Genomic DNA, 26,906 nt, shown 5'->3' with positions numbered 1-26,906 from the left:
ACAGCCGTTGATTAATAAAAAAAATAAGGTCGCTGTTTGAAAGACAAGTTTTGATGTTTCTCCAAAAATTGAAGTGGTGTAGAAGTTGTGTAAAAATTGTTTTCGCGCGGTAAATGCACCTTTCGTGTGACTATACGGTGAATGGAAGTAATGAGCACTGCAATGCTTACTATTTTGACAGTGTTGGCTTTTGTCGAAAGTTTCTCGTACGGTTTTTGCAAGTTGTTGGTTTTCTGGGAGGAGCAGAAATTCCCATAAACCCTGTTTTGGCGATGTTCGGCCGGTGGAATTGGTGAGAGCTTCGAAGTTATCGGTGGAGACCAGTTCGCCGAGTGGTTGCGATACAGGACAATGCTTCTTTGTCTGAGTTGGTAAAGACACAAAAAACCTTTTGACATTCCAGATACTCTCTATAATATTCTGAACAACAAAGGAAGACAACTTGTGAATTTTTGACCGGGTGGTGAATGGTGACACGCTTACAAAAGATATTTTGGCAAGCAAGCTGAAAGTGATATTAAAATGGAGTGTGCAAAGATGCAAGAAGGCAAATTGAGCTCCACGTTTCCCCAAATTTTAAATACGAATTTATAATTATCATGAAAGCAAAATACATCTTTCGCTCTTTACACAGCATCTTTTGTTAAATTTATAGGAGAGCGATGAAAGCCGACCCCAACAGAAACTGAGATAAATCGGTGAAAAGATTATACACTGTATGATATACAGAGAGCAGGCAAAAAAGTGCTACACCCTGGAAAGCCCACTTAATGACATTAAACAGCTCAGAGAAAATTAATTTGCCCCTTGATTTGCTTGCCTTTTAAAATAAAAATTCATCTGGTCCAAACCTGACCAAGAGACATCACTAATGGTTTTTTTTTTCAGAAAGTAAATCCTTCTTTTTTTCCATGTTTAACAATCAACAAGAAACTACAAACATTTTACAAGGATCAGTTCAGACAACACAGTGCATATTGCAAAACTGATCTAACCTTGAGACATTTCACACATGCATGCTACATTGTACTTGATGAGTTTGAACAAAATGTTTAGAGCATGGACAACTAGGAAACATCCCTGAAAGGGGCATTCCACAAAATTAATATTTTCAGCTGTAGAGCAAGAAGTTCACTCTAGCATTATCTGCCAACTGGCCTAGGTGGTATTATCTTAAAAAGATGATTGTATATTAAGTAGATGGAATCCAGTCATCAGTATAATACACAAGCAAGGGCTATTCCATGTGGGTCTCAATGCTTAAGAAGATGTTTGTTTTTAATTTTAATTTTTTCTTTGCCAAATTGTCATTGAATGTGTTTGGAGGTGTCCTGGCATGTAAACTAAAACCATTTTCGATGTCACTGCATGTATCTAAAGCATTACTGGGTTGGCAACTCATCAGATCAAAAGCATTCGCAAAGTTTGCCTGCAGGTGCAAACAACATGCATTTGTGATCTTTTTGCTTGAATACACTGTATGTTGTCCCCATTCTGTTTTATCAGTACAACATTTAAAGAAGTCGCATTTTAAAGGTCTGTGCTGGTCCAAAAAGTTCATAACTAAAAAAAAGTTAAGGACTGGTATTCAGTTCTAAGAAGAAACTGAAAAATTTGACAATGTGAAGAGCACTAAAGAAAGTGCTTAAAACTCAACAGCATTGTCTGGATTTCTCAGTGACTTAATCCAGTCTTTTGTTCCACACTACCAACATGGACAAAGTGAACTCAATAAGATTATTGTGGTTTATTGCTGAGAAAAAAAATGGCTGAATTTCTTCTCGCTCTTTTTAGAGCTACTACCGGTATTTCACAAAACTGCCGCAAATTATACCAGGTGGATCCATCTCCCTAAGGACAAAAAACGAAAATGAATGTTATTGTCCATGAGATGCATATTACAATGCTACAATCTACAATATCATAATAATAATATTATTTTCCTAGACACAGGAAACTGCACATGTCAGTTTTTATGGGGGCTGTGAAAATTAGTACAAAAAGTCACTCTTATTACACAACCAAGACAAAGAAAACATGATGAGCTAGCCATATAAACATACTATAAACCACACATAAGCCAATGACCCTCAACTGTTTGCGTAAACACATGTTCTAAGATTTGAGTCTAACCATAATTTTGTCTTGGACGTTGGGTTGAACATAGATTTGCAAATAATGGCCAGTCAAGGGGGAAAGCAAAATACCATCTTCCAAGTTACAATAATGATAAATCATTATTATTTGGAGATTGTGGAACCTAGACTACAATTAAGCTGCTCGGGTGCCACTTTCAAGCGGTATTTCCCAGTCAATAATCCTAGGATTAACAGGAGGCAGGGCCTGGACATTGCACTTTTATTTAGCAAATTGTTTTTTTCCTCATATATGGATGTGCCATTAATTAACAGGCCAACAGTCTCCCGAACATGGGTGTATCAGTTGATTGCACAGGGTATTTTGGTGGGCAAGTATTTATGATTCTGTAATCAAGCCTCACTATGGCAATAAACAATGTTATTGATCACACTACTGTGCAACTAGAACTTCTTCTGAGTGTAATCTCAGAGGCCAGTCTTGCAACCAATTTACCTTTTCATTGAAGAAATGCCCTGAGACAGGGACAAAGAACTTCAATATTTTCTATGTAGTCCTGGCCAGTACTTGTGTTCATTCCAACTTCACAAGTTGACAAGGTGTTTTCTTTTAGACAGCTGCCTTTATGGGGGCAGTCAGGAGGTTAGGTGGCTATTGCAGAGTGGCAGTACTCTACATGAACTGCTGCCTTGGTTCAAGGAGGAGGTTGACAACTTTCAAATAATGCTCTCAGAATATGTTACGTTTAATTAACGCATTGTAAATATGATTGATTGTAAAGGTGATTTCAGAAAACCCTGCCCAAATTATCTTGTTGATGAACACTGTAGAGATTGCATGGGCAATACCCTAGTGTGCAAACTTAACCAAACGTTGTGAACACTTCATGCTTCAAAAACAAATATGTAACACTCACCGTAGCCTCCGTTAGTTTCTGCAGCGCATATTCCCAAACAATTTAACTGGAATTGGATCTCATGGCCCAAAAATTCCACACAAATATGTTACACAGATCTGATGTGTCTCCTTAAATTAAATCATCATGATCTCAATTCCAAAATTCACACCGTCAAGAGTTATAAAGTGACACAGGCAGAAGACGAGATCAAACGATCGAAATGCACACTTTGCGTTCATTTGCACGATTTGTGCTCCCTATCTGGCGCATGCGCAATCGTTTCTCAGCTCTGTTCCTCCTCTTATGACACCTCAAAGTAAAATCTTGCTACGGTCCACCTCGTCCACCGGATTTAGTCTTTATCCTTTTGTATTAAACGATGAGCAGGACCTTGGTAGTTATAGGAGGTGGAATTGCTGGTGTTTCTTGTGTAGAACAGTTGTCAGAACTGTGTCCAAGGGAAAACATTACTCTCATCACGGCAAGTGACGTGGTCAAGGCTACATTGAACTTCAGACAGTTTGGAAAAACTCTGCAGGAATTCGATGTGGAGGAACGGTCAGCTAGGAACCTTTTTAGGGACCGTGCTAATGTTGTTGTGTCACAGTCGCAAGTCGTGGCTTTTCATCCTCAAGGTAATGATCTGTAAGCTTGTTTTGCTTTAATATTCGAGGTGAAGTGAATCTGGTTTGCATGTGACGTCATGGTGGCCATGTTGGTTGGCAAGGTTTCATGGGCTTCTTTATTTCCTCACATACAATACTTAGCTCTTATTAACCGAGCAGGAGGTTTGTATGGGAGAATCTTGACCGAGGTCGTGAGTACAGACCGAACGCAGTGAGGTCTGTACAGACGACCGAGGTCAAGATTCTCCCATACAGACTGACTAAGCTCGGTTAATAAGATGTTTATTATGTGGCAAACAAGAACAATTTAATTCGTTTAATGTAACTTGTTTGTACTAACTAACATTTTGCTTGCGAGCGGCGATGAGTGGCGAAGAGCTGAACTTAATTCGGTCAAAGTTTGCTTGTCATCCTCTCTTTTGTCATCATGCTGTTTGGCACTTCCATAAATAAATATTGGTAGAAGAAAATACTCAATATTTTTGCATTTTAGTTTGCATCTTTTCACCGCAAAACATTACCGGTTTAGATGCCGGTCTAGATGGGAAAATCTAGACCGCGGTCAATATCGATTTTAGCCAATCAAATTCGTGAATTTTGTAGTTCCCAGTCCTCGTGAGACAGAGCCATATAATAAAAAGTAATAATACATTTTACAGACATGTCCAGAGGTTTGCGAGCTAAAACCCACAGGGTTAATAGTGTTTGCACACCCAATCTAGCATTTAATGCAAGATATTTCTATTAATATTTAATTTTAAATGGCAGACAGACATGATAGACTATGTGACAGGGATGTAGATAGAAGCTGGCAGCCGGAAAAAATTGCCGGCTATTGAGAATAAATTTCCGGGTGATCAAGTAATTTGAGTTTTTGGGATTCATCCTCAATTTTATAATTTGTGAAAAAAGAAATGTACTACACACTCAAACTTTACTGACGGAGACCGGTTTTAGGAATGTCCCAAAGGTTGATTCATTACAAGGGTATGTAAAACATGATCCAAGGTTACATAAAACATGATCCAAGATCTTGTAAACTGAACATTTGTGAAAATACAAGGCTTCAGCTGTTCTAATAACTAACTAAACTTAAGTCTCAAAAGGATTGATAATTCCTTATTTTTTAGTTTTGATGACGTTACATGACATGACGAGACGCAGCGGGGTCTATCTGGAAGTATCCTGATGGAATGCGGGGTTTTTGTCCCCGTATTCCTTTCATACTTGAAATTTGGTACAGTGGTGAATGTAACACTTTGAAAGCCCAAGGTGTTAAAGTCTGCCTTCAAGCTGTCAGCAAATGTCTTGTTAACGAAATTGGTTGACATTTATTTCACTCAGCAGACACATGAGAATTAGAACTTTAACGATGGAAGACAACAGAGCTATTCTATACGGTGTAGGTGGCTATTACATGTTAATTGTTAAGAGACGTTCGTACCACGTTCGGATGTGACTCAGGATCTTTATATTAGAGACTCATCTGGTTGTTGGTTTTCGGGTTTTATATTTTGTTCAAAGAAAGGAATTTACATAGCAATGACAAAGGGTTGACAGTTGAGAAAAGCTGCGAGATAATAAAAATTATACGAATACTAATACACTTACACTTGCACGCGTAAGCATGTATCCAAAGGGAAAAATGTCACTTTTTGTTCTCTGCCTTTCGTCTTTGTTTAACTTGGGTGCCAAACTGACGGGAACTTTGAAGGGTCTCTCTCTTCCAAAAGGAATCTAAGACAATTTCATGCTTGTATCTAAAAGTAATGGAGTATCTAATCTCTGTCACCACTCTCAACAAATCTCTCATGCCATCAGACAAACGTCCTGATTTGACTTCAGTGAAATTCTCAACTGTGGATCGCGACTTGAGGAGATAAAACAAATCGAGAAGCAACATTTTCTTAATGCTCTTCGTTACCTTTGTAGTTTTGATACGCCGGAACATACAATCATTACTTTTCCCGTCAATTATATATTTTGACGCAGCTAAACCACGGTTTCATTTTTAATTACTTGGTGGGTCTAAATGCCACGTATTAAAAACTTGCAGAACCTAAATGATATTAGGAAGTACAATCTGCAAAAAAATCTCGCTTTTTAGATGTAAACTCAAGGAACTACACCAATGCTTAAATTAATTTAAACACTTGCCAAATTATATGCAGCTAAACCACGTCTTCATCTTTAATTTTCCTTGGTAACATAATAAATCGAATATTGTGGTTCAGCGTTGTCTGTACTCCTATCGACAACGATATTCATCACAGTGGTCACAATAGGGCCATTTATACGGGAGAAAATAAGACGCGTCTTAGCTAAGACGTGTCTTAGATAAGACGCGAACTACTCGTATAAATGGTACAAAACAAAACTTACATAAGACGCGTCTTATCTTGGAACAGAATTTTAGGCTGTTCTTATTTTGTCCGCGTCTTAAATAAGACGTGAACTTCCTCGTATAAATGGGTTCGTGTCCTAAATAAGACGTGAACTATAAGTGCGCATGCCTGTCACATGCGTGACGACAACAACAAATCGTCATTTCGTTGACAAGTCATCCAGGCTAACAAAATGGCTTCCCAGTCAGCCTCAAAAACAAAACACCAACAAAACAGAGAAACTCATGGACTTTGGTGGAGGAGAAAGAGTTCCTCATCCTTTGAACTACAAGTAACATGTCGTTATCGCACCAATCAGTCGATCACTTTCTTCCGACTCGTCTCGGATTTCTGTTATATTCTTTGAAGGCAAAGTCAAGTTTTTGAATTTTGTTCCACAGCACGGTCTTCACAAGAAAAGAGGACTTCTCAAAAGAGAAAAAACATCTCTTAAGAATTCTCTTCCTTCTTAAAATGACGGCACGCTTTTGTTTGTTGCTATAGCGCGCCATCTTGGATCTTTACCAAAGTTATTGCTTTTAACGGCGTTGCTAATGGCAACTTCGTATGTAAATGAGGCTGTATCAAAAATAAGACGCGAACCTCACGCGAACCATTTATACGAGATTTCGCGTCTTATGTAGGACGCGAACGTATAAATGGTACAGTTCGCGTCCTATTTACGACGCGTCTTAGCTAAGACGCGTCTTATTTTCTCCCGTATAAATGGCCCTAATGTTGACCTGTGATGACGAATATCGTTGTCGATAAGAGTACAGACACCTCTGAACTATATTCTATTTCTTTTTTATCACAATAGTCAAGGAGGAAGGCATGTTCGAGTTTGGAATTCAAGTTTATTCATTCAAAGTCAAAGTAAATGTTTGTTTCAGAGCGTGCCCAAGATCAGAAAAAGAAAGAGCAAACGTTGTCAAAAACTTGCTAGCAATATGATTGGATTATTTCCCAAAATGACGCGAACAGCGTTGTCAAGACTCTTAATTAGTCAATCAGATACCGAGATTACTGGTATTTGTTGTTGGTTTTTTTTTAAATTTCTCACTATTTCGTAATACTGCTTCAAAAAGTACATTATAAAAAAGGCATTTCGTTGGGTGTCTCGAAAACGAGGACCCTAAGACCCTGAAAACTCGAAAAAAAGTAACTCAAAACCTTCAACCCTGGGCCTAAAGTTGGTTTTTAGACCTAGAGTGTAACAGGGCCATGTACATCCGACGGGAAATGAAGATGTCCGGCCACATGTGGAGAGTGGTTACCCCGCTAAATATGGCGGATCACCCAGCTTTCACTTTGAAACAGGTTGTAGGGAATGAAGGACTTGAACTTCGCTTGAGGTAACTCAAAAAACCAACTTTAGGCCTACGGTTTGCCAAATTGAGGGTTTTGGGTTACTTTTTCGAGTTTTCGGGGTCTTCGGGTCTTCTTTTTTGGGACACCCCATTTCGTTTTCATTGACAAATATTGTATTGCTTCTCTGCAAATTGCTCATCAGTTTGCATTCGATTAAACTCATCATTGTCCTAGTTCAAAATGAAATTTAGGTTAAAATAATTTTAACCCTGTTTGATTCTTCATTTCCTTAACTCAGTCATAAATAATTAAAATAGCCGCTATAAAAGAAATAAAAAAGTAATAATCAGGAGACAATAATTATCATCCTCTAATACATGTATGTACTCAGTACATTCTTCCTAGAATAACATATCCGGGCAGGTGTGGTTGTATTTTATCACTGCCTAAAAACACACCTAGTTTTTACTCAGATTAACATGATTTACTTATAGAAATGTTGTAAATTGCAGACAAAAACAAACAGATAACTCCAATTCAAAATTAGTGCTACCAAAAGCTATTCTCGCTTTGATGCAGTACAGCTGGGCAAAAAGCCTTAATGAATATTAGTAACTTTAACCAATATTTCAGACATCATCATTAGTAACCAAGCTGTTACATCAGGATAGCGCTGTTTAAAGTCAACAGTTGCACACTCCGATGATACATCTCGATGCCATTGTCAGCCGCATTCGTAAACCAAGCTTTTACAATAGGGCAAGAATGTTAAAAGTCAATAGTTGCACACTCCGACGACACATCTGGATGCCACTATCAACCTCATTAGTAACCAAGCTTTTACAATAAGACAGGAATGTTAAACGTCAATAGTTGCACACTCCGACGACACATCTGGATGCCACTCTCAACCTCATTAGTAACCAAGGTTTTACAATAAGACAAGAATGTTAATAGTCAATAGTTGCACACTCCGACGACTCATCTGGATGCCACTGTCAACCTCATTAGTAACCAAGCTTTTACAATAAGACAAGAATGTTAATAGTCAATAGTTGCACACTCCGACGGCACATCTGGATGCCACTGTCAACCTCATTAGTAACCAAGCTTTTACAATAAGACAAGAATGTTAATAGTCAATAGTTGCACACTCCGACAACACATCTGGATGCCACTGTCAAGCTCATTAGTAACCAAGGTTTTACAATAAGACAAGAATGTTAATAGTCAATAGTTGCACACTCCGACGGCACATCTGGATGCCACTGTCAACCTCATTAGTAACCAAGCTTTTACAATAAGACAAGAATGTTAATAGTCAATAGTTGCACACTCCGACGGCACATCTGGATGCCACTGTCAAGCTCATTAGTAACCAAGCTTTTACAATAAGACAAGAATGTTAATAGTCAATAGTTGCACACTCCGACGGCACATCTGGATGCCACTGTCAACCTCATTAGTAACCAAGGTTTTACAATAAGACAAGAATGTTAATAGTCAATAGTTGCACACTCCGACGGCACATCTGGATGCCACTGTCAACCTCATTAGTAACCAAGGTTTTACAATAAGACAAGAATGTTAATAGTCAATAGTTGCACACTCCGACGGCACATCTGGATGCCACTGTCAAGCTCATTAGTAACCAAGGTTTTACAATAAGACAAGAATGTTAATAGTCAATAGTTGCACACTCCGACGGCACATCTGGATGCCACTGTCAACCTCATTAGTAACCAAGCTTTTACAATAAGACAAGAATGTTAATAGTCAATAGTTGCACACTCCGACGGCACATCTGGATGCCACTGTCAACCTCATTAGTAACCAAGGTTTTACAATAAGACAAGAATGTTAATAGTCAATAGTTGCACACTCCGACGGCACATCTGGATGCCACTGTCAACCTCATTAGTAACCAAGGTTTTACAATAAGACAAGAATGTTAAGCGCCAATAGTTGCACACTCCAATGACACATCTGGATGCCACTGTCAAGCTCATTAGTAACCAAGCTTTTACAATAAGACAAGAATGTTAATAGTCAATAGTTGCACACTCCGACGGCACATCTGGATGCCACTGTCAAGCTCATTAGTAACCAAGCTTTTACAATAAGACAAGAATGTTAAGCGCCAATAGTTGCACACTCCGATGACACATCTGGATGCCACTGTCAAGCTTATTAGTAACCAAGGTTTTACAATAAGGCAAGAATGTTAATAGTCAATAGTTGCACACTCCGACGACACATCTGGATGCCAGTGTCAACCTCATTAGTAACCAAGCTTTTACAATAAGACAGGAATGTTAAAAGTCAATAGTTGCACACTCCGACGACACATCTGGATGCCACTGTCAAGCTCATTAGTAACCAAGCTTTTACAATAAGACAAGAATGTTAATAGTCAATAGTTGCACACTCCGACGACACATCTGGATGCCACTGTCAAGCTCATTAGTAACCAAGCTTTTACAATAAGACAAGAATGTTAATAGTCAATAGTTGGACACTCCGACGACACATCTGGATGCCACTGTCAACCTCATTAGTAACCAAGCTTTTACAATAAGACAGGAATGTTAAAAGTCAATAGTTGCACACTCCGACGGCACATCTGGATGCCACTGTCAACCTCATTAGTAACCAAGCTTTTACAATAAGACAAGAATGTTAATAGTCAATAGTTGCACACTCTGACGACACATCTGGATGCCACTGTCAACCTCATTAGTAACCAAGCTTTTACAATAAGACAGGAATGTTAAAAGTCAATAGTTGCACACTCCGACGACACATCTGGATGCCACTGTCAACCTCATTAGTAACCAAGCTTTTACAATAAGACAAGAATGTTAATAGTCAATAGTTGCACACTCTGACGACACATCTGGATGCCACTGTCAACCTCATTAGTAACCAAGCTTTTACAATAAGACAGGAATGTTAAAAGTCAATAGTTGCACACTCCGACGACACATCTGGATGCCACTGTCAACCTCATTAGTAACCAAGCTTTTACAATAAGACAAGAATGTTAATAGTCAATAGTTGCACACTCTGACGACACATCTGGATGCCACTGTCAACCTCATTAGTAACCAAGCTTTTACAATAGGACAAGAATGTTAAAAGTCAATAGATGCACATCCCGACGATATGTCTGTATGCCACTGTTAACCTCATGAGTAACCAAGCTTTCACAATAGGAAAGGATTTTTTAAAAGCAACAGTTGCACACTACAATGGTCTATATGGATCCTACTCTTAACATCACTAGTTCTAGCTGATCGATTAAGTTATGCAGAAGAGATTTAAAATATTGGAAGAGAATATTCCCCAGTTTCATCAAGATTGGCCAGATTGCCACGTTTTGTGTGACCTAAAAGCAATAATAATATTGATACCTTTGTAGTAAAATATTGACTGACTACATTCTATGTGTATTTACTTCTTACTTGATATACTAAAGCCTCAAATGATGGAAATTTGACAGGCGTTTATATTATTGTCGAAAGAAAGTCACAAGTCTTAGGCTCAAGCTACAAGTAATGTGTTCCAAAATGTCATTGATAATGAATTAAATCCTGGAAAGCCACATATCTATGAATAATTACATTCTGGAGAGTCACATAGCAATAAGTATTTAGAAAGAAAGCTTCAATTTTACTTTTACATACATGACATCGACATTGTATTTTCCAATTTCTGTTTGTTCTTTGTTTCTGTGAGCCTATCACAATTGAAGGATTCAGGGCCATAACTTCTTAATGCATTAATGTTATTTACATCTTTAAGAGAGTCAATTTATATGACAAAAGCCCAATGTAACCCAGAAGTAGTATTTCGCATGTGCAATTCATAAAGCTGGACTGCTCAGTTCTTCTTTGAGTAAAAACTCCACATGATCACAAATTCCAGTTGATCTAGAAAAAAAGGCAATAAGCAAGTCTTAACCATGTTTTTTTTCCAGGGGTGTTGATATCTTTACTTTGGCAACCCTTCATGTTCGGAGACGTAGTACATTGAGTAGGTGTTGAATCGTCAATTAACAATAAGCTTAGGAAATAAAATACAAAAGTCTGTTGCTTTCATCAAAATAACAATGGTCGCAAGACTTGAAAAGAACGTTTACAAGGCTCCTAATGTGAAATAAGCTTTCTGGATCCTGAAAATCTATCGTGAACAAACATTTTCAGCGAAAAATAAACATCAGACACTTCTTTTCGAATTTTCCTTTCATTTTGCCCCTGTTTTACGTGACCACAAATGGCTTGATTGCAACTTACCTTACTTGAACAGCTGTCCGGCGGGGTTAGTAAGACGCAGCCAGTATCATTGTCCATTTGATGTGAGACGACAATGGCATTTGCAAACGGCAATTCAGTGGAGTCAGCCAGCCAGCACCGATAACTTGATCTCCGCAAAGGCTAAGGTCAAGGCTGTTTAAAAATTCTCTTAGCCATTCAAATATCTCATCTTGATACAGCGGCGAATCCGGTGTATGATGAAGGAATACAGCGATTAATCCAAACGATGAAGCGACGATTTTATCTGCTGAAGAAGCTTTTCCTTCAAACGGAGCTCCATCTACCGAGCAAATTCCTCTGGAAAGTGCACCAGCAGCTCAGACGGTCTCCATAACCTATCTTGCTTAACACAAACCACTTTTTTCCTTGGATCTAACAACTATGGGCTCTGTACCCGAGAAAATCGTGAATAACCTTACGCGGTGTCTTAGCACGCGCAAGCAAATCGCAATGATCAACGTGGCCGTGCCGTGCTCATGTGATTGAAACGAACAAAATGGCTTATTCTCAAATGACAGAAACATGTTATTCGTCAAGGCTAAATTAGATAACTGACATGTTAATCCTATTACCCCTCTTTGTTGACAGAAGAGTCATTACTGAGTAAACCACAACTTAATTGATTCAGAAATCGGGTACTTCCAGTTCAGACCCACTTGCGTCTCGTCATGCCAAGAATAATTATTGTTTGTACTTAGACACTTAACATGCGTTACACAACTGCAGATACAGTGTACAGCTGTACTGCAATAATAAACAGGTTAGCTATGCCTATTCTCCTGCTTTCCACACAAGGGACATACTTCGGGTTGTTTTGCACTAAGCTTTCGGCAGACATTATGTCATGAATGTATCAATAATAATTATACCACAGGAAAACAAGTGATTTACATAATCTGTTTCCCTGCTGGGAACTAAAGTTTATTATTATGCAAATTCAGCAAAAAGAAATTGTATTGTATTGACAACCAACATGGCCGCCTCGTCACATGGGTAAAAGAGACAGGGGATACACTTAATGTAGCTGCTGCAGGTCAAATTGTACCTTCAGGTCAATTTGTTTCAACCTAGGTTAAAATGTTTTCAACCAAGGTTATTATAAACTGACTATTATGAAAAATGGGGCCTGGATTTTTAGGGGGGATAAAAAAGGAAAGAATGAAAAAAGAGAGACTGATTAAAAAAGTGCTACTATGACAAAATTCACATCTTTCCTATCTCAGCCATTTAAAGGCATAAACATGTAGTCTGTACGAGAAGAAGAATGCTGTTTACTATTTTCAAATGTCCCTTTTTGTTCCAGAGATATTCAAGTTTTCACAATATGCAAATTAGCCAAATTAGTGATGACATCATAAACTCAACCAAATTATGATCAAATATGATGGAAAAAGATATCTCAGCCAATTTGTATCAGAAATGCTTTGAATCCATGCGTGGGTGGCACGTAATAAACTAAAACTCAATCGTGATAACTGAGTTCTTAGTAATACATGCCAAACATCGATACATAGCATTACAATCATTGATGTTAGAATAACTTCAGCGTTAAAAGTCAGCTAGAAACATAGGTGTAACCTTCAACGATGTTATGGATCTTGAACAGCATGTTAAAGTGCACCTAACCCCAAAATATTTTTTTTTCGTGAAAATGAATCTTTGCTACTGTTCGAAATGCATTGCGGCCATTTTTCGTTTTTCTAACAAATCCTACCATTCTGTAGGCTTCGAAAGTTGCGAAAATCCAAGCATCTTTTGTTCACAACCGAGTCAGAAGGGGAGTGGGTCTATTCCTGATTTGACGTCACAATCTACTTTGCATGCATTTTTACAAAAAGTCAATGCAATGTAAATCAGTTTGTGACGTCATATCAGGAATAGACCCACTTCCCGTCTGACTCGGTTGTGAACAAAAGGTGCTTGGATTTTCGTAACTTTCGAAGCTTAAGTACTAGGCCTATAGCCATTACTTTATAAAATGGCAGGATTTGTAATAAAAATGAAAAAATGGCCGCAATGCGTTTCGAACAGTTGCAAAGATTCATTTTAGCGAAAAAAACATTTTGGGGTTAGGTGCACTTTAATAGTATTATGTTGTAAAACTGCTTTCTTTCATTTTACGTAATTTATCTAAAGTTAGGAATTGCCTTACTCAGATGGACACCAAAGCATTAGTTCATGCATTTATTACATCCAAACTAGATAACTGCAATTCACTTCTAGCTTGAGAAGGATCGAAGGATGTTGTTAATTTGGATGATTTCAAGCTGTATGAAAGCTCTGAAGAATAGCCGGAGAGTTTAATCAATCTTGTTTGGGTTTTTTGCATGGGACATAGGCCTGGGATGGAGTTTGGGCTGAACAAGTGTGCTGTATTCACGTTGAAGGGGTGGAGACGTTTCAGGAAAAGAGGTTGTATGGGAGTTTATGAGGGATGTCAGTGAAGGGGCTGATGAGAGGTTGTGGCTGTGGCTTAGAGCAGGTTTTGCGAACACTGTTTTCTCAGACCACGATTGAGAAGGAGGATGTGCTATGTAGATCCAGAGTGTAGAGTGAGTGGCTAGGAGGTGGAGTCAGTTACATGTAGCTGTGTGGTCAGGGGTGTCAACAAAGATTGTGCCACTCTTGGTTGGTTGATTCCGGATGTGCTGGGAGGAATGTAGGCCTCCTCAGTCACTGGAACCACCCTAATCCTACCGGTGTCAACAAAAACCAGGATTGGATCACGGACTGGATCATGGACCCGATCACGGACCAGATCACGGATCGGATCGCGGATTGGATTGCATCGGATTGCATCGGATCGTAGATCGGATCATGGATCAGATCAATGTTTCTTATTCTGCTCGTTTGAATAAAAAGTTTTCTCGTCCGGTTTCAGTTTCACACTTTCACACTTTTTCTTGATCTTTTTCTTAAAAAACGGTTAAAAATTTTTACCATGTGTGACCAGATTCATGATTATTATTTTCAGAACTAGAGTAATCGGCAAAAATCCTCTGTGATCTCTTTGATCATTAGCTCACTATGCTCATGGAACTTAAATCTCTGAGCTTGTAAGAAACTAATGTTAATGTGTATGACATGGACTAACATTGAATAAAGGAAACAATCCTTTTAAGGATCTTAAAAAAGAAATAATAACTAACTGATGTTGTCACAGAGTTGATCAAAGATACTTCCACAGATAGTTTGTTTGACTGTCAAAGAACTGCATCTGTAAATTATATGATTGTATGAAATGAATCATAAATTGAACTGCAGATATGAAATCAAGGGAAGCTATGATCCTTGCAGGTATGAAAGCAATTTTAGCAATTGCATGAAGAAGCCTGAAAAATTCAGGACTTCAATGGGGTTTGAACCTGTGACCTCGCAATACTGCTGCGCTGTCTAGGAGAGTGAATTTTTGACTTTGTAGAAACAATGGTCAATGAGTTAAGCGATTATGATCTTTCTGTTGAATTTGCACATTTCTTGTCAAACTTTGTAACACTCGAAAAAAAAAAAAAAAGCAAACTAACAAAAACAAAAACCCAGGGTCTTGCCATCATTTTCAATTGAGACAGATGTATCCATTTTTCACGAGTTGTTAGTAAACACGCAAGATAACTTGATCATGGTGGTCACTGAAATTGATGTCACTTTCGATTTTGCGATTTGCTTGAATGTGCAGCCAAAAGTACAGTAGAAAAATTGAACGTAGCAAAAATCTCCCAAATGTTTTTCGCTGATGGTAACTTTTTATATCCGGGGTTCAAAATTTAAATTGTTTTCATGTTGCAAATTTTGTTGCTGATGGCAAAATATTTTACTGTCGATCAACACTTCCCGAAACTTCCTTCTGCTCTTCCTAAGAACTGTATATCAATATTTATTTACTTTTGCATCAACATTAAATATTGATGTTGTTTTACGTAAAGCAGGCTAACAAAATCTGCACTTTGCTTAGTTCACATTTTTTGAGGGTTAAAATATAATTTTCAGTACATTTTTTGACAGCAAGTTGTATATTTTTTGAGGTTCCCCATCCAAATACTAATCCCATGGGAGAGGGATTAACTTTAGTGAACTTTTGTCTTGGAAAGCTATGAGAAGCTTATGGTGATAAAGTAGTTCCAAGGGAACTTGAAAAAGATCAACATGTCAGCCTTGAAGCTAATGTTTCTCCATTCCCTTTTATTTTCTGTAATCTTTTTGGTGCATACATACATACGGTACATACATATACTATTTGTTAAGGCAGGTCAGTTTGCAGCAACCTGAAGGCTGGTGTGGTGTTGTGTGGTATTTAACTTGTAGCCACGTGTCTTCTCAGGGGGCTATTTACCTAAGACATCTACCATGGCACTACAATGATACATGTATGTGGTAGCAAAACAATATCGTGCACTATTAGGGCTACAAATTACGCAAAGACAACTTGAATCTCCTTTGAAAACAAAACGCAGCTCAGTTGACAGTCATGGATTAAAGAGTTATGTTACTGCAGTACCACAGTCATACCCAATGCATGCCTACCTTCCATTAGGTTCTGGGAACTTTGTCACAATGTCCATGGCGGCACTGTACAACACTCCTCGACACAGCACATGCGACTAGAGACAGCGCGTCACCCAAAACTTGTTCCCTCAAAATTTCATGAAAATTACATGATGGGTGGCCTACATCACACTTAAGAAAAATGAAGAAAAACAAAGATTTTATAAAAGCTAACCATTCTTGAACAAGTGCTTGGGCTTAAACAGTGTATATCAGTGCTACAAACCCACAAATGGTCAACTTTGCATGCATTGGGCATTTTGCTCCATTCATTTTGTTTTGGGTGACGGGCTGTCTCTAGTGGCTTTCCGACACAGTCATGAAAGTGACTACAGGGTGTTTTGGGGGAAAATAACTTCCAGCGGGACCTGTGCTCAATTTTGTCACACAGACTTTATTTTGAGTATTATCATGCAGCATCTCTTAATTTTGATTACTGGGTTGCCAGTATGGCAATCCCAGTCGGAAAGTGGGTGGGATTTGTTTGTTTTCTTTTTTTTTTTTTTCCATGTCGGTAAAAGTCTTGCCTGTCACTGCCCTGCTAAGTGGTATCTTTGTGCATAGAGCCTTCTGCTCATATTTTCTTAGGATAGAGAGGGTAGTAGATTTCTCTGGTGGACACAGTAGAATGATAAACTTAACCGGCAATGGCGTCGAAAGTCATGTAACGCGAATGGCATTTTAGTGGATCTTTGAACGAAATATATACCCTTACGAAGCTCAATAATGGCAATTCATTTGGATACTGAACAAGACAGGGGGTGGAATCTTATAAGCGACGAGTAATGGACTTCGACAACAATCTGTCGCCCGTCGAGCCAAAATCAAAGTGAGCTGCATTTCTAAGATTTTGCCAAGTGTGTTGTTATGTAGAACACTGAAACCAAATGGAAAATTCTCTGGTAACTTATGGGTTCAACAAAGACAGAGAACGAATCGAACACCTTAAGTGGATCTGTGATCAACTCTGCACAGTCTTCAGGTAAAAAAAAAATTGGAAATGTGACAGCCAAGAATTATTTGAAAGAAAGTTTGTCGTCTATTTTGTGCTTCATTATTCAAGGAAAAGGTTCTTCATGGAAATGGTTTGATCCTGAAATTTTAGTTTGTTGTAATATTGCGCATATTTGAAACGATTTATTTTTTTCTCTTCACGCACGTAATAAAATAAGAAAGGGTTTTTGCCTCTAATAGCAAATATGTTGTTTGTTTCCAAAAATTGTTCACTGGAAAAGGTGGCCTTTATGAATTCATCATGTTTTATGATATGTGTGCTGGATAGTTTTTATGGCAATAGTAAAGCATTTTCTTGTTATTCAAGGAAAAGGTTCTTCAGGAAAGGGTTTGAACCTGAACTACATGGTAATTTTGACACGATTGAGTTTCTTGTCTTCACGCACGCAATATGTTGTTTGTTTCCAAAAATTGTTCGCTGGAAAAGGTGGTCTTATGAATTCATCGTGTTTTATAATATGCGAGCTTAACTGGATAGTTTTTATGGCAATAGTAAAGCATTTTCGTGTCAAAATGAGGTTAGCGTTTTTCTGTTGTGCTAACTTAATTAAATAGAAATATACATGCTGCCTCGTAAGTTTGTTATTCTCGTTAACCAGCAATGGCGTCGAAAGTCATTGCAACGCGAATGGCGTTTTAGTGTATCTTATGTTGTTTGTTTCAATAAAATGTTTCGCTGGAAAAGGATTCTGTGATATTTTCTGCCTTTGTGAATTATAATATCATGTTGTGTATTGAATTTTCGAGCTTAAGGTTGAAACATGATACGGGAGCATATTTTTAGTATTGATCTGTAAACAGGAAAATTGAACCTAGCAAAAATCTCCCAAAATGTTTGTCGCTGATCGTAACTTTTTAAATTCTATATTCACGGTTCAAAATTAATGTTGTTTTCATGTTGTAAATATGTTATTCTCGAGCGACCGTCCTTGAAACTTCCTTCTGCTCTTTCTAAAAACTGTGTATCAATATTTATTTACTTTTGCATCAATATTTGTTTTTGCATAAAGCAAGCTAACAAAATCTGTTCGCATCTGTTAGCGTTAATAGTATTTTAGGCTGTCAGATGGCTCAGAGGGCACGCTTAAACTTGTGGTAAAAAGAAGCTTATCAACATGTTAGCCCAGAAGCCAATGTTTCTCATTGCACATTTATTTTCTTCAATCTTTCTGGGTTCAGTACTTTGCTAGTAACCACATGTCTTCTCAGGCTATTTACCCAAGACTTCTACCATGGCACTACAATGATAGACAATACCAAAACAATATCGTGCACTGTTAGAGCTACATATTACGCAAGGACAGATCTGTTTGTCGTACGAACATGTGAGGACCTGTGAGCCACAGGGCCTCTGCTGGTATGACTTCTGGGTGACCCCTTAAATGGTCTTAATGACCCCCCAACTTGAAAAAAATGTCTGGAACAGTGCACGTACCACAGGCAACCCAGTGTACCCTCACGGAGGGTCTAGTTCAACATAATTTTATTTTAGTTGATCACTTTTATTTTTTATTTGTTATTTGTTATTTGGAGAAGGAGAGCAAGAGCGTTGGTTTGGAGAAAAAGGATGCCATGAATCGAGCGAGATGGGCAGTGGGAGTTAGAAAGATTGCTGACAAAGTAGGGTAAATCCGGGACACTGAAAAACACAGACTGCAGACTGTGCAGACCGTCTGTAAAATGAAAATTCGGTTAGCCTGAATTAGGCCTAAATAAGGCCTAAATAACATTCAGGTTAGCCTGTTTACGGTTAGCTCTCCATAATAGTGAGGGTAATGCCATATTTTACCCCTAGTCTGCACAGTCTGCAGTCTGTGTTTTGGTGTGACCGGGTAAATCCGGCCACCCCGTTTACGGGGACAAACCCAGATCAAAATTGGATTGATGATTGATGATTTTACAAACGACTTGATTTTTTTCCTTGATCCGATCCGTGGTGGAATCTGCAATCCGGCCTGTGATCTGTTTTTCAGTTATGACAGTTTTTTCGCTTCTCAGTTATGACAAAATAACACAATATTCCACAATGCATTTTGCCATTACTTTAGCTGCTAAACGTGTAATTAAAAGGAAAAAAGTCTTTCAAACTTTCTAGTTTGTTACTGCTTGCAATTTTTAATGGATCAGAGTTTCATCAGCACTACCCACATGGATGAGTCATACCCATTTTTTTGTTTCAGAACATTATGTTGTAACAGACAGTGGGGACAAGCTGCATTATAAGAAGCTGTGTATTTGCTCAGGAGGGAGACCTAATATTATAAGCAAGCATCCCCGCGTCATTGGTATCAGAGATACTGAAAGTGTGCAGCAATTTAAGCTGAAACTTTCAAAAGCTCGTAGGGTTGTGATAATAGGCAATGGAGGGATAGCATTAGAACTTGTGTAAGCTCACCTTTTCTTGATAATTATCGTTTTGGTGCTTTTAATGCAGTTGAACTTCTTGTTCCTATTAATGTTGGCATTGTTTTCACAGCGGAAAAATTCACAAATGAAGATCAAACAAAGATCTATTTCATGTCAATGATTCTACCGGTATTTAATGTCGTGAAGAAAATTGTATTTTTTCGTTAATATTTACACCTCACCCTTATCAAAGGTAAACGGATTTAAAAGTCAGATGGTTAAATCCTTCTAATCTAAACTAAGTTTTGATACTCCTTTGATGTTCATTTTAAAGTTTCTATTCATTTGGTATCTAGATTTACAATGAAGGTGAGACGCCTGGCGGTGTTAATGTGGGATGGGTTGGTTGTCAATGCCAGGTTGTACTGTATGACTGGAAAATAACAAATTTAATGTTGACTCAGTCCTAGCCTCCAAAGCAGACCTGCTTTTGGCTTGTCATGCAATCTTCCCTTGTGACGGGCCAAAAAAGGCTAACTCAATACAGCATAATTTAGCAACACTATTTGTGACCGTGTGAGGCCTGGGCTCTTTATTCTTGATTTTTTTTCGTTGGTTGATTGGAGATGATTTTGAGAAGATGCAATAAGTAGGATCAGCTGCATTATCTGCTTTATGGAATGGTCCTTGTACAAGAATTACTTTTTGATTAGTAGGAAAGTTATTTACCACTTTTGAGGCCATATTGGTTGGAGTTCAAACAGCTTAATTAAAGGAGGCTTGAAATAGTTTCTCCTTTTTTTCAAACAAATAAACATATTCTGTCCTAAGATACATTTAGCGTAATCATATCAGGACAAAATTTTCCAGGGTATTAAGTACCCATCGTAGATTTCTCTCATTTTCCTCCAAAATAACGTTACCATGGCAACAATATTAGGCATTTCTTTTTAAGAGAATGATAACAATTATTTATAAAATTAGAACTAAAAATGTTTTAAGTTGGCCCCTTTGTAAAAGGGTTTTAAGGGTTTGAATTCAGCCAAAATCCCATACATTGGCTGTATGTGTTGGGCCCCCCAACCAATATGGTGTCAGAGACCATATGTATGTTTTTGTCAATTTATCCTTGGTTTAAATTGTATTTTCTGTTGTTTCAGTCTCATCATCGAACAAAACCGTGAACCACAACATGTACACATAAATTATTTTGATGAATATTCAGTAAAACACTTGTACATTTGTGAAAGCTAACACTAATTTTCTCATATAGTTTTGAATTACATTCCTGTCAAGTGCTTTGGGCCATAAAAGATGAAGCCATTGGGAGTACTTTCTTTGATAGGGGAGCTGCTACCTTTTTTCTCCCTCACCTTGAGTCCAGTGTACCTGTTGCTGAAGAAAAACACATGTCTTTGGAAAATAACATGAAAAGAACGAAGTATGGCACCTCTACAAAAAATTACCAAGAAGGTCAGTAAGTAGTTTGCCTTACAAAGTTTGAAGTTTGATGGTTTAAGGAGGGACAATCAACTTTAGTCCACTGCCTTGAGATCTTCTGCATTTTGGTCAAAGCATATTTCAGTATTCTGTGTTAGATTTTTCACTAAAACAAACAAAGATCATTATTTAATATTCTCTGGAAAAAAAATTTAAATGTAATCTTTAATCAAAAAACATTAAGACTTATGTGGCACATGGCCTTTTGTAAAATTGATGCCCAAAAATTCTGCACAATAGATGACACTGAATTCTGCAATGTAAGCATACCCAAGGGACATGTTTCCCTTTTTAATTTATTTCTGAACAGTGTACCGCATGAATCATTATTGATTGAAAACTCATGTGACTTTGCTACTTTTATCTCTTTAAGAAGATGCAGTTTTGTAAAATAAAAAAAGTCAAAAAGCTATTCAGAAATCTTGTTTACCTGCATGTTGTTATGCTGGAGCATATATAATATAATTACCAGTATTTTCAAATAGGTTTTAGAGTGGATGATAACTGATGGACACCTGAACCACCCCCTTTGACGAGTAAAATCTACACTCCCACTCCTAGGAGTCAATGGGTAATTAGGTGCTGTCCTTTGGCATAGCAAGAGGGAAAATGACACAATCCCCCTTGCAATTGTAGGCAATGAACCCCCTATAAAGAGGAAGGATGTTATTAATAATGGTAGTAGGACTCAGTGGAGTCCAATTTGGTCTGTAATCCTATGAGTGATTGACAAAATCAGACGACTGCATAGCCAAAGTATGATTACTGACTGAATTGGATGACACGAAGTCCTGTTGCAAATTAATCGTAACCATTACAATTTCAAAGAAAACAAAATGAATGCACTCCTTTTTCACTGTTTAACGTTACAAATTCGTCCACTTTTGAAAATCTCCCGTTTGGTAGGGTAAGTGGTTGTTGCTGTGGTTATAATTGTGATAAATTCTGTGATTGGTGGATTAAGCTGAGTGCACTTATGATTTTGATTGGCTGATGTAACTGTCCGATTTCAGGTATCCGATGACAGCCAACTGTCCGATTCCAACGCTACATAACAATTAGTGAAAAATAAAGCAGTTAATGCACCAATCAAATTTGAGAAAATTGTAATGGTTATGATTAAAGGAGTTTACACTGTGGCTTATCTTGTGTTAGTGTTACGTCTTTTCTTCCTTATAAAGATGCAGTCTATTGCTGTCCTCATGATACAACTGAGGCCGTGTTTGGAGGTGCATTGGGCCCAGATTGGAACTCTGGCCTTACTCTTTATGGAGCTGGCAGTCAAGAACAAGCTCAAAGACAAGTGTATGTGCAATATAACTCTGAAGTTAAACAGTTGTTAGACCCACAAGAATTTGAACAATCTAATCAAAAAGAGTCACCTGTGTCTTGGGCTTGCATGGATTCTACCAATTCATCTGATTGGCCTGTATATGTACAGTTTACCAATGGTAGAATTTATGGATGTGATCTTATAGTTTCAGCTACTGGTGTTGTTCCAAATACTCAACCTTTCATATCATGTGCATCATTCAATGTTGCAGAGGATGGTGGCCTTATTGTTGACTCTAACATGCTAACTAACATACCTGATGTTTATGCTGCTGGTGATGTTTGTAGTGCTGGCTGGAATCCAGCTCCTTGCTGGTTTCAGATGAGATTATGGAGCCAAGCAAGACAGATGGGCGTGTTTGCTGCGAAGTGCATGGCCTCCCATTTGAGTAATGAGCAAATTAGCATGGACTTTTGTTTTGAGCTGCTTACACATGTGACCCAGTTCTTTGGATATAAAGTTGTGTTGTTGGGAAAATTTAATGCACAAGGATGTGGTAACAACCATGAACTGTTAGTTAGATGTACCAAAGGAAAAGAATATATCAAAGTTGTTCTTCATGATGGGAGGATGTGTGGGGCAGTGTTAATAGGTGAAACAGATTTGGAAGAGACCTTTGAGAATTTAATTCTAAACCAAATGGATTTGACCCCAGTGAAAGAACATTTATTAAATCCTGATATTGACATTGAAGACTATTTTGACTGACGAACCAGACACGTTAAGTTATCTTGAAATAATAATTGTATAAATATGACCAACCAGACTATTAATTTTACTGTAGCCTTCACCCTCATTACTAAGAAAAAATTCCTAATGATTGCGTTTATTGCATTTCTTTACAAGATGGAACAAGGAATATCACAAGAGACTACATACATTTACAGAGTGACATTGCTGTTGCTTTTTCATTGTGTATTGCGGTATAAATTAATTGACATCATGCCACAAAAACAAAAAGTTGATCAGTGCTACAAATCTCCTTTCAGTTGCCGACTTGTAAGCGCAACTTTCTCTCCTGGTTTAAATGCAGGCATTCCCAAGTATGGACAACTTGCACATCGGAATGCATCTCCTAAGTAGCACTACAAAAAGGGGAGAATATATATAAATATATATAAATCAAATGAAATTGACTGAACCTACCTATCTGACAGACTGTAAACATTTCTCAAACAGACCTTTTGCATGCTAGTTTCATTCTGTAATGACCAAAATCAGAATGCTTTCTTATTCAGATTTATCAACTCCCCTAGGCATAAAGAGCCACTTGGATAATAGAGTTCATTTAAAGCAAAATAGTCTTGATAGTGATTGTGCCATCATGCAAATGGCCTTTTTCAAGAAACGTCTGTGAATATTTGATCACTGCTGATAATACTTGGCAAATCATTAATCATAAAAATGAGACAACGAAAAGTTGCCAAAACAGCCTTTTTTTCTCTGTTCTAATCCTCATGCACTTTTAAGTTGCTGTGCTGACCATAATTTATTGATTCAATTTTTTATTATTCTTCAGTACATCTTGTACATTATTTGTAGAAGTTATGCATGATCATGGTCTTTGAGGTTGGCTACCAAATACTAGTGGTCACTGTGGTAACCTTGAATGGCTGTGAATGCATACAATCCTTTAAAGACGGTGCCTACTAATTCAAAGGTATTTTTGCGCGGTTTACTGAATATGCGGGAAAAGAAGATCGTAACAAGTGTTATTGAAATCCAAAAAGAAAATTGGGGGTAAGCACGCATTTTTCGAAGATAATTATCAACAATGGTTGTAAAAAGTTGTAAAATACCAAGCAATGTATTGCGTTCTTTTCCAAATTGAAGCTCAACTATCTCTGAAAAATGCGTGATCACCCCCAATTTTCTTTTTGGATACCAAGATCACTTCCTAAGTTCTGCTTTCTTCGCAAAAATATCCCTGTATTAAAAAGCACCAGCAATAGGAAATCAGAGTATCTCCAGATGCGCAGATTCTAATCACCGTCCCTAATAATGGAAAAACATTCTGCAACTGTACCCTAATTCACCTGTTGCTGTTTGCTGGTTTTAAGGGAAAAGATGCAGAAAAATGAAGCTCCTTTGCAGCTTTTTTCTCTTTTTTTTTGTCCCTTTATAAACCCCTGAAGAGACACATTGGCCTTGAACACACTTCTACACTTGTTTGAGTATCCAAACCCTTTTGTCACATCAAAACTTCATAAGCGCAAAGAATTACACTGTAACTTGAAGAATATTGTTTAAAACGATTTTTTTCCAAGGCATGTCTCAGTCACATCTACCGTATAAACTTCAAGCAGAAAATGTGTCTCTGAAGGCAAAAATTTTGAATGTGATCTGTGCGACGCAGATTATGTCGGGTACACGGTCCAACATTTAACAGCAGCGCATAAACGAACACAAATACTCTGCAATCGGGAGGCATCTTGAGCAACACGGTCTATTGAAGACTGATTTGGTTGACAAGCAATTTTCTGTTCGAAAGAAATGTAGATCAAAGTTTGATTGTCTAATTTTTGAGATGTTATTCATTAAGGATTTGAATCCCGAGTTAAATACTCAGACAGACCCTATTCGCGCCAAACTTTTTACGTGACTCTGCGTGAGAATACTTTGTTATTCGTGTCTCCTAGGAATTCTTTTACACTTATCTTTGTTCTCATTTCACTCATTATTGACTTGATAATGACGTTAAGCGAACGTCGAAACGTCGTCGCATTTTTAAACTTTTAACCAAGATGGTTTTTAATTTTCAACTTTATCGCAATTCTTTATATATATATGTTTATATCCAAACATATTAAGAAACGACGACGTTTCAAGTCCATTTACATGTAACAATAGCAGATAAAAAGGGTGTACAGTGAAAGAAATGAACAGTGAAAATTAAGCAAAAAGTTTGGCACGTATGGAGTCCGTCTGGAGACTCTTAATGAGGAGCATTTCATAGACTAAGCAATCAAATTTGTTCTGGCTCTTTCTTAAGACCTTAAATTGGTATTATATAAAAAGATCTTCACAACTGTGAGCTTGCAAAAAATGTCGACCAATTGCCGAATTGTCATGTTCAACAATGTGTTGGTGAAGTTGTTGGGCTGTATACCCTACATAATTTGCATCGCACATATCACATTTAAAATACAATGTACGCGTAATAATCAACACATTGCCGATTCACAACTGATGGCTTAATTTCTTTGGGTGTAAGATCTTGCCCAAATTTTTTTGCTCACGAAAACTGATTGTACCGTAACACCAATCTTATGACTAAGGGCCTCCACAGACTACAGACTAGACAATTAGTTGTGCACAACTATTTGTTATCGACATCTAAAAAGTTATCAACAACTAAAAAAACGCAGTGTGTGGGACGAGTTGTCGACAACTAAACGCTGAAGTTAAGTTGCCGACAACTAAGCAGTTTCCCTTTTCGAAAAGGGAGCCTGCTTAGTTGTCGACCACTCGTCCCACACACTGCGTTTTTTAGTTGTCGATAACATATGATACATATCGTTACAGTAACTGATAAAATGGTCATAAGATTGGTGTTCCAGTACAACCAGTTTTTGTGAGAAAAAAATTGGGGCAAGATCTTACACCCAAAGAAATGAAGTCATCAGTTGTGATTCCGGCAATGTGTTGTTTCTTATTTTATATGTGATCTGTGTGATGCAGATTATTTTGGGTATACAGCCCAACACCTTCACCAAAAGTCGGCAATTGCTTGACATTTTTTTTGAAGATCACGGTTATAAAGATCTTTAATTTGAAATAATACCAATTTAAGGTCTTAAGAAAATGCCAGAACAGATTTGATTGCTTAGTCTACCAAATGCTCCTCATTAAGACTCTCCAGACGGACTCCATAAGTGCCAAACTTTTTGCTTAATTTTCATTGTTCCTTTCTTGCACTATACCAGCTTCTTGTCTACTATTGTTTATAGATTGCAATTTTAAAATTACTTTGACTTGATAATGACGTTTAGCTAATGTCGAAATGTCGTTTTTTAACAAAGTTTTAAGTATTTTTTAATACGTTTAGATATGTTTTATCACTGACAGTTTTTTAATCGCTAAATGTTTTCCAAAATCACTTCTTCTACGTGAATAAATTCATAACTAAAACAACTCACACTCCCACATGATGATGTGGCAGTCTTCTTTAAAGGTTCCTTTCCCTGCTCAATTTCTTCAGCTAATCCACAAGTGCTGTAAGGATGAACATAAATTTGGCATGTAAAATCTGCTGCTGGCTGAAACCACATTTGCATGCAATTTATTAAAAAATCATTCTAGGACGTTATGTGCGCACACACAAAGTAACTTCAAGTGCCTATTATTAAAGAACAATAATGACATGTTCTCGAGGCAGCGAGCGAAGAAATACATTGCTATCTCAAACAAGACGCTCTGGGAGCGTTTTCTCAGAATATATCATGCATTTAGTTTGGAACGTTTAGAAAGTCGAAAAGCCCGGCTAAAAGCAAATTGGAAGGACTGAATAGCCAATTTTGCTATTGCATTTGACAGAGG

At 37.7% G+C, this 26,906-nt stretch overlaps 2 protein-coding genes and 1 long non-coding RNA gene across 4 annotated transcripts in view; 1 reads left to right on the top strand and 2 right to left on the bottom strand.

The window, feature by feature from the left end:
- Positions 1 to 1,727: 1,727 nt before the first annotated feature.
- On the bottom strand, positions 1,728 to 3,243 carry LOC137977971 (uncharacterized). Its single transcript, XR_011117989.1, has 2 exons — positions 3,014 to 3,243; positions 1,728 to 1,851 (listed from the first exon to the last, which is right to left on the bottom strand). It is a non-coding gene; the product is annotated as an uncharacterized lncRNA (long non-coding RNA).
- Positions 3,244 to 3,280: 37 nt separating this feature from the next.
- LOC137999214 (pyridine nucleotide-disulfide oxidoreductase domain-containing protein 1-like) lies at positions 3,281 to 23,332 on the top strand. The gene is made up of 4 exons (XM_068845060.1): positions 3,281 to 3,630; positions 19,369 to 19,573; positions 20,808 to 21,007; positions 22,216 to 23,332. Exons 1-4 carry the CDS (start codon positions 3,375 to 3,377, stop codon positions 23,073 to 23,075), a joined length of 1,521 nt encoding a protein of 506 aa, XP_068701161.1. The 5' UTR covers positions 3,281 to 3,374; the 3' UTR covers positions 23,076 to 23,332.
- The window catches only part of LOC137999240 (anamorsin homolog), a 31,666-nt gene continuing 27,937 nt past the window's right edge, over positions 23,178 to 26,906 (bottom strand). For both annotated transcript variants that reach the window (XM_068845083.1, XM_068845092.1), the window contains 2 exons: positions 26,507 to 26,582; positions 23,178 to 23,452 (listed from right to left, as the gene is read on the bottom strand). In XM_068845083.1, coding sequence (XP_068701184.1) covers positions 23,339 to 23,452; positions 26,507 to 26,582 — 190 coding nt within the window. In that variant the 3' untranslated portion in view covers positions 23,178 to 23,338. The remainder of the gene's footprint in view (positions 23,453 to 26,506; positions 26,583 to 26,906) is intronic.

Source organism: Montipora foliosa, chromosome 1, assembly GCF_036669935.1.
Source record: "Montipora foliosa isolate CH-2021 chromosome 1, ASM3666993v2, whole genome shotgun sequence".
NCBI classification, from domain to species: Eukaryota; Metazoa; Cnidaria; class Anthozoa; order Scleractinia; family Acroporidae; genus Montipora; species Montipora foliosa.
The sequence above is the reverse complement of the archived record's forward strand: the minus strand, read 5'-3'. Positions and strand labels throughout refer to the sequence as shown.